Here is a 14,875-nt window from a genome sequence, read left to right on the forward strand (position 1 = left end):
CAATGAAGATTTAAAATATTTTTGTTTTTTGAAGAATAAAAAGAAGTATAGACAAAGAAACATTAAATTTTACAAAGGCAAGAAAATAGCACTAAAAATACTGCAAATAGTTAATAGATGGAGCCAGGTTATTAATGTCAATAATTACATTTAATATGAATGAATGCAATTACATATATTCATTTTTATTTCCCTACAGTGAATATTTACCTCAAAGTTTAAACAGCTCTTTGAAGTTTTAATGCAAATCTTTCAAATCTTTTCAATATATTTCTGCACAGCTAAAATGCAGAAATCTTCTTACAGTTTTAAGAAACTGCATTTTTCATATTTCGCTATAAAGCTTGGCAACATTGGCAGTGCTGTATATGGTGTTGAATGCATCAAGCTTTCATGACAGTGTTTACAGTTTACCTACTTTCTTCCAAATTACAGGGCCAGATCCTGCAAAATTTTATTCTTGCAAATACTGTACAAGACCAGTTTTGTCAATTTATTTGAATATAGCCATGTGTGAGAATTTCTCACATAGGACTTCTTTTTGTTTAATTGACACCGGACAGCACTACATAAAGCAAAAGAAACCAAGCTCAAATTCACTTAAACTTTACTTTTGAAAGGAAGGAAAGAAAAAAGTGTATTTTACCTGAGTTTCCACACCTTGCTCAAGCAACCTTTTGGCCTGGTTTTCCACCTCAAGACGAGCTCTTGCAATAAAAAGCAGGTCATTCTCAATTACTTCTATTCCAGACAGATCTATCCCTTGAGAAAGATAATCTATAAAAGCAACAAAACATTGATAAGCATGACACAGGATAATGAACATTTTAAGCATGTTAAAACATTTCAAAGTTACAGTCAGTTCCAAGGGACGTTTCTGTATACAACACTTGACAATACAGTACATCAAAGTAATGTCTTATACCAGAAAAACTGAAAATCAGAGAACTATCACTTAAGAAAACCTGGATACTGAATACAGTGAATTTACTTCAACACACTTCTCTACACCCAGAGACTACTGAAGAGGTGCATGAGTTCTAGGAATTACAGAATCAAAATTAAGGGCCAAAAAGGGGCAAGAAGTCGTATCCTTGTCCCAAAGAATCAGCTAGATCATTAAACTTGTCTAACCAGATGTTCAAATAAGCGTAATTTGCTCTAATGTCTGAAATTAAAGTTGCATTAAAAGGCTCAAATTATACTTCATATATTTAAGTTGCACTACTAAACATTTGGGATCAAAGACAAAAGAATGCTGCGAAAAGAAAAAAACTGAATATTTCTTTTCCTTTTTAATTACAGAATGATCACAAAAATCATTACCAGCGTGGAAATCACCATCAGCCGGGTAGCTAGATATTGGTGGGCTGGACTGGCAACTGATGCAATTAAACCTATTCAAATTCTACTTTTCTCAATTATTTTTTTTCCTCCTTTTTTATCTTCCAGGACTGAGATTAATCCAATTCTCCACATCCAGGTAGCCTAGACCTTTATGCTACTGCTTATCACCAAGATAATGCAGGACTACTCTCATTTACACAGTTTTCAACATTTAGCTTAATGAAACAGTATTTCCACTGCTTTTTTGGAAAGAACAAATAAAACTAACAAAATAATGGCCAAGGCCATTCTGTTTCAGATTCTTCCTTCAAAAGATGATGTTTCACTCTTTCCATTTATAACCAGTCCTCTATGACTTCCTAATAAAGTTATCTTCCTTTTAATCATCACAGTAAGTTTATTAAGGCAAAGACACATTTTAACTAAGCTAACTGAACTTTTAAATCTTTGCCGAATAACCTTCCACTTTAGTAGCCATTTAATTTTGTTTATTCACAATATACTAATTTAATTCTCAGATGACTTTCAGCAATGACATGTTCACAACTGAACATAAAATTCCAAGTGAATAATTTCACAGCTATGTAGAGAACACCCCTGCACCTGCACATGAAAAATACCATATAAGAAATCAAAACAAAAAGCTTACTGAAATACTGCATAAAGCTTAGAAAAGGCATAAAGGAAATCATCTCTCTTAACAGTACAGTATGTCAAATAGGTTTTAGTCTACTAAGAATAGGCCTGCAAATGCTTTTCCCTGCATGCCCTTGTTTAAAAATGGATCAGAGGGGTCAAAGCTCAGCTGAGCAGCAGGCCAGCAGAGGCAATTCATGAAGCCCTGTGTGCTGGTGTGTTTACAGAGCTGATTTTGCCACGGGCCAGAGCAGCCACACTTGCCCCTCATTTCCATGCAACTTTTTGCTGTGACTAAGCTGCATCTCTACAGGTGGTCTGGCATATGAACCCATTAAAGCTAATATTGAACTCCCAGCAAGTTCCAATGAGCAAATGTCTTGAATGTGAAGGCTAATTTTCTGACCCCTTTCTTTTAGCTGCACAGAAAAAAAAGGAGGAAAACACTACCTCAGATTCACTCTACTGCCATAGGAAACTCTGAAAAAGTTTCTTGGCAATATGAGATTCAAAAAGATGCAAATATTACCAAATATTTACATATACCACAAACACAAGAACTGCTGTTTAGTTCACTTATGGCAAAAAGTCATCATCTGGAAGCCCAGGCTGCCTAAACAAAATTAAAATATGGTTATGATCTCCTAAATCCACAGAAAATCTGAGGAAGATTACTAAAAAAGATACCATTTCTTCCTCTTGTGTTTCTTCTCAAAATCTAAATTAAGTCACTTCACGTGCTGAAAATCTAATCCTTCTGATGGTTTTAAGAAATGAACAGAAAGACCTTGCTGCTTTGGCTTCTCCAAAAACCTCCATCTGTGTCTCTGACTGGCAGCCACCTCCTGCCAATCTGTTAAAATCTGCAACTTTGTTCCAAATTTTCCAAGTTTCCAAATCCTAACAAAATACCTTGGGACAATGCATTTCAGCAGGACTTCAAAACAGTGGGCCTCCCTGTAGGTTTAGTGGCTACCACTGGAGATGTTCCTAGCTGCTATTCTAACAGTAAGGAAGCTCTAGCAATTACACAGTTTTCAAAAGAAAAGCAGTTTTCATAAGGACAGCAAGCCTATGTCAGAAACACCTGTAAGTGCTTTCCTGCCATTCTTATGTGAGAGCAGAAGCTGTACCACAGGCAGTGTATGTGCCTTTTGATAGTTTTTGTCATCTATGCAGACAACATAATATTAGAAATCTCTACACTTGTGTACTCTCAAGAGTGATGTTGCTACCCTGGACAGTACGATGAAACCAAGCAAAAGGACAGTTGATGTAAGAGCAGCCAGATCATACCCAGAATACCTGTGCATTTAAGATCTGATTTATTTAAAATATTGCAGAGGAACTCACACATTCCAACCAGTCAATTTTAGTTAGTACAGAAACCCTGTCAAGTGAACACAACAAAAACCCTATGGGTTGTTAACTCAGGGAGTAGCAAATGCAGGATTTTGTTTCAGGCACTTCCTCACGTGATCGTTTTTCTATTTCTTGCCATGCACAGTCAGTCAATAACACTGTGGTCATGATCAGAGGTGAGTGGGACATGGGCTGTAAGGACCTTGTGTCTACTCATCAGGAATCAACCAAAAACAATGGCTCACCCCTCAGCCAGCACAGACTCTGGGGACTGGTGTCCAGTTTAAAGCATTGCAGCTTTCCATCTGCTTTAACCTCATAGCTCTGCAGTAAAAGTATTACTGTATTAACTCTAAAAGATTTAGTGAGCATATATTTATGACTGACATCTCTCCCTTAACAGATTTTAAAAGCATATGTATAACATTTTGTAATCTTTGGGAAGATTTGTGTTTTTAACAAATTAGAATCTAAGTATCTTGTGCCACCAGGTGCCAGGGCTGGAGCAGCCACCAAGGCTCTCAGCAGCACCACAGGCTGCTCCAGCCACTTCTCAGCACAGCCAGAGAGCAAATTAGAGGAGGGAGCTACAGTCCTATAAACATTCCTTTACCTCTCCTCCTCCTGATAATTCTACCTCTTTATATAGGTTCGAGAACATAAAGACAAATCCTTAACTCATTGGGTGTTGGTATTGCTTCCCTTCTATCACACTCTATGAAACTTGGAAAGCACAGCTGGAGCTTACTTTCTAAGAACTTTAAATACAGACTGCCTGCTGAATCATTTTCTTGAACAAAAATACTGTATGTCAAGGCAGAATACACTAAGACCTAGCAATAAGTGACATACAAGTATTTTTGTGACTAAAATACTGAATTTTCTTGATTTACTAATCTTGAACAACTTTTCTAATCTACTGGTTAAGATACTGCTTGAAAATGCATTTTTTTAAAAGCAGTATTTCCCAGATAGTTATGTAAGAGGAGTTTCATAGACAGACAAATCCAATATGCAGATAGAACATTAGGCAGAAAAACAGTACTTTGAGCAACACAGTTAGCTTTCCTTAATCTAAATGACTCACCAACACAGATCCTTTCTGTTATGTGATCTCATTTTTTAACCTCAAATATTCTTTGTGCTAATACAGAATCAAGATTAGAAATGGCAACTTTCTGTAAGGATTGAAATATGTTTTGGAACTGAGATTACTATGATGCTAGCACCCTTATGAGCTCCATAAAAACTGTATTACATTCTTTATATAGACTGAATTGATTCTAAGCTTTTGCTAGAAATTCGAGAATCGACAGAAGACTGCTGAGAACAATCAGGTGCACTAACAAAGAGGAAAACAAAAGGACTGACGGAAATTTGAATTATGGTCCTTACTCCAGGGACTTAATGTATTAAGGAAGTATTATGCAAAATGCAGCAGCATATTTTACAGCAATCCTGAAAGAAGCAGCAGACCTAGAAACAGACAGAGGACACTTCATGTTGTAGGGGACACTGGCAACTCAACTAGTTCAAGTGTTTCCTCAAGGCAAGACCAGCACCAAATTAAGACTACACTACCTAGAGCTTTGTTTGGCCATGTCCTGGAGACCTCTGGGAGAAGACATCCTGGAGCTCCTTGGGTTGCCTGGTCCCTTGTCTAAACATGCTCATAGTGAACATTTTTCTGTATTTACTCTCAGAACTTCCCCTTATTTCAGTTTATAATAATTGATACTTGTTTTCCTGCTATGCACTTCACTGAATACTTGCCTTCTTTATATCCTCCCCATTGCTTCTCTTAGGTCCCCTGAAGCCCCTCTCTGCTCCAGGCTGTACAAGTCAAGTTCTCTCAGACTGTCCTCACAGGATAAGTTTTGGAACTGAGAAAACTATGATGCTAGCACCCTTATGAGCTCCATAAAAACTGTATTACATTCTTTATATAGACTGAATCGGTTCTAAGCTTTTGCTAGAAATTCAAGAATCAACAGATGACTACTGAGATCAGGTGCACTAACAAAGAGGAAACAAAAGACAGTAATAAACCAATGTGATTAAGCTGCATGACTCAAGAGGCTACTTGAGTCAAAAGAGAAACCCTTCTGTGCTCTGAGAACCAACCACAGCGACACTAATAAAGGAGGGAAAAAGAGGAAATTAGAACATCCAAAGTGGATTCCCCAGGAGCGAACACCTAAGGTCTGCAGACCCGTAACTCCCCTCAAATGCAAGAATCCAATGACAAATTAAGAGGTGTTCCATGGGAGATTGGGAATGGGGGAAGAGGACATTAATGGAACATAACCCATTCCTGAAATTTGAAATAAAGTCATAGAATGATAAAATCACAGATTTTGTTCCCTATTTGAGGAAGGTTTGAGGTGTATTTCTCTTGCACTGGTCATCTGTTTTACTTGATTCTGCAGTCTTAGCTGCAGATAATGTTGGTAATGTCTGTACCCTAAGAATATACTGCTGTTTTTCCACAGTGAAGAAAAATAACGATTTTTGAAGAAATTACTAATTTAAATTCCAAAAAGTCTACAGGTCTAAATGATACCTAAGAGTTCTGCTGGGATTGAAGTATGCAGAAGATGAGAGGCTACACAATTTATCAAGAATTATTATAGAAGACTCATGTGTGCATTGGTAGAAGATGTTCATGAAACTGAAGCTAAACTGCTATTGACAATATTTGTTTCTGTTATCTTCCACACTGTTAAGGGAAGTGTTAGTTACAGCAGTAGCTACTGGACAGGAAGGACATCCTGGTTGCCTCAGTGTATCTGAACCAACAGCCCAGGACGCTGCTTGGCCCGAAGATGTCAATTGTCAGTACTGTCATATTTGTTTTTGTCAATGCAGCTAATTTAAAATCAACGCCCTGAGAAGAGAGCCTGAGATCCCAATACCTCAGCAACAAACCAGTGCTCACCCTTTGGTGAAAGCAACCCAGGGTTTTACATTATACCTCTAGTCTCTAGGTGCAATAAGCAAACACCCTACCTTGAAGAGCTGTGGTCTGCTGCTTGGAGACAAATTTGCCACACAGCTGATGCATAGATAGCAGGTGGGGAATAGCAAGAGTAGGAAAATTTCTAAGTGTTCAAACTGGAATCTGATGCCTCCAAAAAGAATCTTTGCTTACGTTCTGTTTCAACCAGACTAATTCTCCACTTAAGCAGAAATGACTGCCCCACACTCTGTAACAGGCACCAAAGCACTCACTGAAGCAAGCCTCATATTAAGCCTTTAAATCAAGTGAAAGCAATTCCACTACTGGTACTATTAAACAATATCTTACAGCTATCTTATGCAACTTGAGCTCTTCAGAAAAAGATGCTAATTCCTATCAAAACTGCATAGATTACAATGCCTTGTAAAGTGTTCAAAGTAAGAATGTAATTGCTCTATACTAGGTGACATACACAATGTCATATATTTTGAATATACTTTAAAATTTTTTAATTTTGAATATTAAATTATTAATTTTGAGGTTTTTTCTGCAGGTATTATCAATTCATTATTAAAGAGGAAGAAAAAATTATTTTACTAAAATGCCACTTATTTCCAAAACTCTTGGTATCTTTCTTTTCTTTTCCTGTATGGCAAAATTCCCACAAACTTTTCTTCAGTGAAACAACGGAGAATAAAATCTGTCTGTGTCACTGGAGTGCCATTAAGTTCCTATGAAATCTGGTCCTTATTTAAGCAATTTCTACCATCTTAAAAATTCACTATTTGCATGCATAATACATAAGATTTCAGTTTTTAGCTGTTTGAGCAACATTAAGTGAATGAAAACTGTCCTGCTGGAGACAGAAACTGAATGGGGCCCATTGGCTCTGTATTTGTTTGTTTTCTCAGACAGCACGTTAACACACTCTTTCTGTTTAAGTCCAGAAAAGGAAGTATTAGACAACCAGGCATAGTGTCCCTGGTGAAGGAGAACATGAAAAATAAAAACAGAGCAAAGCACTTCTCAGCTCTTCATTTCAATCCAAGACTGGTTTCATTTTAAAGAAATCAGGTCAACAGTACCGAAACCAAACTGGTGGAAGCATACAAGTCAAAGAAAGCAAAACTTGAACTGCTCATTTAAACACAGACAATTATCTTGTACTGTAAAACAGACCTGTCATGTACATTATGTCATTCTATAACGGTTTGGTCAGAAGGGGCCTTTACAGAAAATGTAGTCCAACCCCTCTGCAGGGGCAGGGACACCTTCCATGATAAAAGCTCAAAGCTCTGTTAAGCCTGACCTCGAACACTTCCAGTGATGGAGCATCATCTTACCTGATCAAAGCTTTACTTCAGAAGAAAACTGAGAATTCAACACTCTAATTCAGAGACCATGTAGATATGAAAAAATTGAACATTTCCTATCTAGCATGTTAAAAAAAAAAGCAGGAAGTTTTAAGTGTAAAGGCAGGTTGGAATAAGAAAGAATGGGTTGTAATCCTGCATTTGGGATCAGCTTTGTTTCCTCCAAAAGATTGTTCCTGTTTTTTTAATAGAATATGGTTTATGTTAAAATATTTAGTAGTGCTGTAATAAGCATCTATGTCCAATCCTATCAAGAGAGGAAGCCTGCTGCTTCTCTCCAGACTGCATGCAAAAATATAAAAAAACACACCCTGAATTGAGAACAATTATGGGGGAGCAGTGAGGAAGACTGACTAGCTATTTTTAAATTAAATTAAAGCTGCATTTAAGTTGTCTTGATGGAAGAGTTAATTCCTACTGCTCTCTGGGCTGGAAATCAGATGCCACGCAGGATCTGGAACTGATGGAAATGAGTTTGATATCTATTTTTATCATCATCACTGACTTAACAATGAGCACCAAATTTTGGAGACATTCCTGTGAAAATGCCATGATTCAGAAAATAGCTTAACACACCAAGACAAACACTACTTAGGTCTAATCACAAGTTATACCACACGACTCCCACACTCACTTAGGCCTAAAGCAAGAGTTGTTGAACTCCTTTAAGGTTCCCCCTCCCACACACCATTAGATCTCCCCCATCCCTCCCCCTCACCCTTGAATACAGACTCACAACCTTACTTCACCACGACCTACTAAACCTGCTGCTTTCTATTGTGCCCTCCAAGGGGAGCAGGCAGCAGCCCCACATCCAGCTGGGGGCTGCTTAATGCCATTGTAGTAACCTGGGTAACAGGACAGAATTAACCCTCTGTGTGCTTACTGGTGACAGCAATTTGAGGAAGTGCTCAGCAGCCTGGAGAGCAGGGCTGCCATCCTGAAGAACCATAGCAACCCTGAGGTAAGGACAGAAAAAAAACATCATGAAGGTCAACAGAAGTGAGTTAAGCCTGTTCACCTGGGATGGCACAGCCCTGTCCATACAAGCAGGTTGGGTGCTTGCTGGCTGGAAAGAAACAGACCCAGTGGACAGAAAATTTAACTTAAACCAGCGGTACATCCTTGTGGCAGAGGCTGCCAGCTGTGTACCAGACTGGGTGTACCCAGAAGGTTGAGGGAAATTATTATTCTTATTATTTGGCACTTGCAAAGGCACTGTACTCCACACCTTCCAAGAAAACAGAGACATTGACAAATGAGTCCAATAGGGAACCACCACGACAGGGGACTGAGGCATGTGACTGTGAGGAGAGGCTGAGAGAACTGAGTCTGTTAACCTTGAACAGAAATGGCTAAGAACAGATCTAACACTGCATCTTCTGCTGCCTGACAGACAGACCTTTCTCAGAGGTGCACAAGAGGCAGGAGATAGAGGTTACAGCATGAGGAATCCTAGTTAGCCATGGGGCAGAACACTGTACTTACGGTTCCATACACCTTACCCATGGAGGATATTAACCTGCAGGAATGCACACATTGTATTTCAATATAATTAAAATTGATAAACTGTGAAACATTTGGATCTAGAACTCTAAAAATCACTGTAAGCTTCTTAAAACAGTCTGGTTTGAGAAAACTCCCTCAAGAGCTCCCAAAACATTTTCAGTAACTAAAACTGCATTTTTTTTCTAAATTCTCTGTGATAAAATACTCACGAAGAACTGTAACATTCGTGCCATTCACCAATAGTACTTGGGCGGAACTGAAACCAATTTCACCCTAAGTATTCTATCAGAGCTATGGCCTAGAAATCAGAAAATATTCAAAAGAAAATTTCAAAATGGACTTTTAAAATTAAATTTATTCTGGCAACAATGCAGTAATACCTCTACAAGTCAATACTCCTCCTGGGCTTTTTTTGGAGCAAAGTAAAAATAAAATATGTTGCCAGTAAAAATCTAGTTGTCCTATTTTGGTTTTGAACAGACTTCATAGCATCACAGATGCAAAGCAAATGTACAGCATGTGTGAAAGAGACAAAAACAGAAAGGGGGACAGAAAGGTAGAATATGGAACAGGAGAGAGATTTAGCCCAAGTGGGGCATTACAGAACCAATGAACTTCAGCTTTGAAAGAGCTGAGAATAACAGAATGATGAAAAATAACAGAAAATTATGAAGGAATGTAGTGAAAGGATACAAATAGAGAGTCGTTCATACAATTTGGTTTTATTAATCTGTAAGAGTAATTCAGTGCCATCATATGCTTTCCACCTTGACAACTTCCTCCCCACCCAAGCCCACAGCTTTGCACTGCTTGGTTATTAGCAAGGCCAATGGTAATGCTCATTTCTGCTCATATTTCAGGAGAGCATCCAAAACTGGAAAATAAAGAGGTGAATAAAGCTTGATTTTAATACATTTCCTGGAGACAGTAATCAGGATTTTTACTGTCTCAAAAATATTTCTTGAAATCTCAGCAGGTGAACAATAAGCAGTCCTTGAAATGGAGCCTCATATCAGTATATAAAATGAAGCAGGATGAAAAGAATGTATTCTCATATTTATCAGAGATAATTGCATTGAAAATATATTGCAACTGCACCATAAACCCATGTAAAAGAATTATGCACTTCCAAATGGAGTGGATGAAGTAAACCATCTCTTTTCTGAACTAGAAATTGAGATAAGGACTCACCTAAATGAAGGTATGTGACTTTGGCTGTCTCTTGTTTGCCTAAGTTAGCATTGCAACTAAAGCCACGAAAGACAGCAAAATAGTTATGAGCAGAGAGATGCAAAATATAACCTGAATTTACATGTTGGCCTGAAAACACCGGGCAGCTTTTACATCTTATTAATACATTATCGTTCAATAGCTAAGTAGAATCCCTCAATATAGAGCGTTATGTAAACGTGTGATGATTCAGTTTCCATCAGTACTATCCCATGTTGCAATAGGACATGCAAAGATAAAAGACAATGAAGGAAAATGATGATGTGTCTCAAGAACCTTAGTCAGAAATAACTTCTTTCAAACATCCCACCAGTTGCGGAGAAGGCAAAGATGGCTGACTCTTCGCTGAATCACTGCCTTCGAAGGAGGGCAGGGGAGATGTTGGTTCATTTGTGAGTTTTATTTAATGATCTCAATGGCTATTGACCTAATTTTTGAATGCTTTACACCTGAATAAAGGTATACATGGACAGCTATAGACTTACAGGTCTACAAGTCTACAAGCACCATACTGAACTAGCTGGTTTGCATTAATTTTTTTTCTTTTTGGTGAGATATATCCTACATTTTTTTGAGTTTATATCATTATTTTTGCACTAATATGTGCATCCAAAAATGCAGATTGCCCATGAGGGAACACAGGTAGTTTCTAACATACACTTCTAAATGCCAGGAGACACTAGAAGCAGTAGTGCTACAGTGCTATATAACCAAAGTAATAAAAAAAATCATGCTATCTTGGCCTCTGCATGAGGGGGAATACTACTTTTTTTCTTTACTACATATATATATATAAGCTGCAAATATTTCTTTCATATTCCTCTCTTCTTATGGGTCTTTCCTGCCTCTTTTCAACACCCACTATTCACCCTTTCATACTTACACCTTCAGGAAAACACTTCTGCAAAAGCAGAACTGCATTTTCTTTAGTAACAGCTATGTTAACTCCCTCAGTACTCTAGACTATATGTAGTTTTTGTCTTCAATAAACGCATATTTAATTCCTCCCACCCCTCACTTGTCATATCATCAATAACTTCCTGCAAGTGGCTGCAGATTTACCTGTTTTAATCATCTTTAGAGTCAACACATGTTGCATAGGTTATAAATCACACAGGCTTTAAGTACCTCAGATCCTTTGTAGGAGAACAAAGTGAACCTTGTGTTATACAGAGTGTTTCTGTAGACAACTTGAACGTAACAGGAAAATTTTAAACCTCTTGAAATATATCTTATCTCCTACAGCAAAATATTTTTTTAAAATTTAGAGATCAGCCTATGGCAGAAATCTGCCCAGTCTGCCAGAATTCTTGCCAATTCTTCTAGCGATAGTAAAACTTAGCAATGGTACTAAAAAAAATAGGCAAGAAAATAATGTTGTTTGAAAGCCAAACTGAACCTAACAGTGTTCATATTCCAAACACTTGCATTTGAAGTTAACCTGCACAGATGCCTGCCTTTTGACCTTTCAACAGGAATGACAGACTGACAGCAGTTGCCTCTGATGATTCTTTAATACCTTCTATTTTGTAAAATTTGTACAGTGAGATCAGAAAAAAAGTTTTAAAACCTTTCTTGTTCCCTCTACAATATTCATGAAAATTTGATTAAAAAGTTATCTTGATACAAATTGATAAACTATTACTCTCACCCTTAGCACTTACTGTAATGTTTAGCTGTACCTGCTCCAAGAAGCACACGAGGAAGCTGAAGGAAATGTCCCATCCCTCCCCCACAGAGCTGCTCCACAGTGTTCCCCATAGTGTTCCCTACACACACAAATCATGGCCCAGCTGCAAGCACCAGGGGAAGGAATTGGAGCAGCCCACCTGCACAGCTGCTCCTCAAACACGGAGCAAAAGGGAACAATCACCTACAGCACACTCCAGGACTGCCATTACACAGCTGCGGCACAGACCTGAAATTTCTGCTACCTGTCAAAGTTCTTTGGCAACCTAGAAGAATAGTATGATCCATCACTATTAGTTTTTCATGGACACTGACCATGATTTTCTACAAAAAACACAGTGTTAAATTAGGAAGCATATGGATGTATGAAGGTTTAAAATTACCATAGATTAAGAGTTCACAAAAACGTACTTGTCTTCTCAAAATGACTAAATATCAGTGTAAACAGAGAGAGAAGCTATTGTTTTTATTCTTTTATTTCAAAATTGATAAAAATTGAAAAGCCAAGTCTTCTCTAATACAGTACAGATGACACATTTGAGTTCTACTATCATTAATGTCACAGAGACATAAAATTAAAAATCAGTATCTATTGTAGCCGAGTTCAAAGTAATGAGCTAAATGCTAAAAATATAAATCCCTTTTTTTAAAAGTTTGCATATCCAAGGAAGCAAACAATAAGTTCAAGCAAGTCTTTCAGTCATTAAAGGCACAAATTGTTAACAGATGGGGGAAAACATTTAATTTAGCAAGTAACTGTTATTAAATAAATAATGCAGATATTTTCTTTGTAGAATTTCATAATAATCTATGAGCCAATTCTTATTACCTACATCTGTCAGCCAATTGTATCTAATAATTAACACAAAAGAACTGAATGGACAAAAAAATGTGCTGCTTGAAGAATAAAATACGTTTAGCAATTTAATACTTAAAAATAAAATAGAGAAAACATAGTGATGCATTGTGTACTCTTATGATTCTATCATAATTTTTATTACAGTTCTAATTCTAAATAATATTTAGTCAGATAACAAATTCTTCTTAAGCCTTACAAAGCATATTTTGTGACATTTACTGCATTTACTGCTGTTAGTTATGAATAATTTCAAGATCAGGAAGGAAACAGAATCTTCTCTAAAACATTAATACTGTTTAAATTAAACACCTTTTCCTTCAGAAGAAAAAAAAACAGGGAAAAACCAATTTTTCAATAGCATATACTGAACTTTCGAATAGGAACCCAGTCCTGAAGATATTATTACACTGCATCACAATTAAGATTCACATTTTTCCAACATTCGGAAAGTGTGTTTTGCCAAGGAAAAAAATTTTTTTAAAAAATCAAAAGGAGAAAATAACTTCAGAAGAAAACTAAATTAAGATTATCAAGGGTCTTCAAAATTAATGATACTGATATACTCAAAACTATTCATTATCGAAAGTCTGAAAATCAAGAGGCAGCAGCAGTGAAGAGTCTTGACTGGAAACATGACAACACACGCAATTCTAATCTGTAAAACTTATTACTGTCAAATCCATATCTCTGTGCTATCTCAGCCAGCAGTATATAATCTCTCTTGACAGATCCTAAGAGAGAAGCTGCTAGATGAGCTGTGGTCGTGGCTGTTAGCTTCCATGACTTGATTTCGCCCTCAGCTCCTGCCGAGCTCCAAGCTCCTTCCAGCATGGGACGCAGAGCACAAGGCATGGACAACTTGGAAAGCCGACACTCCACAGAGCACCAGTTCAGGGTTCAGCAATATTATGAGCCACAAGTACTGTGAGTACTATCATGTTCAGTAATCATCACTTTCTGTTTCTTTTCCATTAATTATAAAATAACTCCTAGAACTCATGGAAACATTTTGCAATCACTGCTCCCCACGGCAACTGAAACATGCACTGCATGGGGCAGCAACTTTGGGCTGTGAACCTGCCACCTGACAGCTTCATTCAGCGCTTTTTTGGGCTTGTAATGGAACAGGGTGACTGTTCATTGTGTTCTTTTGCTCCTCCTGCAGCATTCATGATTCCATGTACCTCCATCATAATTGCCCCTCAGCCATTTAAAGCTCATTTATAGGGGGTGGCCACTGACAGCTGACTGACATCTCCACCCTCACAGTATCACAGGAGCGTTTGCCATGTATTCCTTCACTGGATCTTGGGGTTATCAAGTAATGGATTTATCTAACACTGTATAATTACATCTCTGGCACAAGAATCCCAACAGGGAGTTACTGATGAACAGCAGGCACACTCCCTAACCACAGCAGAGCCAGTACAGTGCTGAGCCTGAGCCTGACCCCTCTGGGTACTTAATGACCCCAAGTACCATGCAACGAAAAAAGTCTTAAGTTCTATCAACTGAGAAAAACAAGTCCAGGACCATTCTATCAAGCAAAACTTTTGATTCACTTAATTGATCTTATGACCTTCTTTGCCATTTTATTTGCAAAGTAAGTATATGAAAAAAAAAGACTTTTTAGTTAGAAAAAAATACACAAGGAAAGCATTGCAATACAAACATCTGTAGAAACTTATGAAGTCTTGGGTACTTCGGGAACAGCTGCAACGTTTACTTTCTGTGTGTTGGACCCTCTAAAAAAAAGTTAAAAGAAAAATCAGAAACAGCCATTCAGGGAAAAGTCAGAAGTCCTAAATTCATAAGTATATCACACAGAGACACACGTAAGCTGCCTTGCTTTCCTGGCTGGAAATGGCCAGAAAGCAAAGAGCAGTAAGAGTTGCTCCAGGATAGTGGCAC

The 14,875-nt window shown here is 37.7% G+C and overlaps 1 protein-coding gene across 1 annotated transcript in view; it reads right to left on the reverse strand.

Annotated features, from left to right (window-relative positions):
• COG5 (component of oligomeric golgi complex 5) overlaps positions 1-14,875 on the reverse strand; it is a 173,782-nt gene that overhangs the window by 100,617 nt on the left and 58,290 nt on the right. The window contains exon 7 of the mRNA XM_084206189.1: positions 647-777. Coding sequence (XP_084062315.1) covers positions 647-777 — 131 coding nt within the window. The remainder of the gene's footprint in view (positions 1-646; positions 778-14,875) is intronic.

Source organism: Fringilla coelebs (assembly GCF_963513975.1).
Source record: "Fringilla coelebs genome assembly, chromosome: 5".
Taxonomy (NCBI): Eukaryota; Metazoa; Chordata; class Aves; order Passeriformes; family Fringillidae; genus Fringilla; species Fringilla coelebs.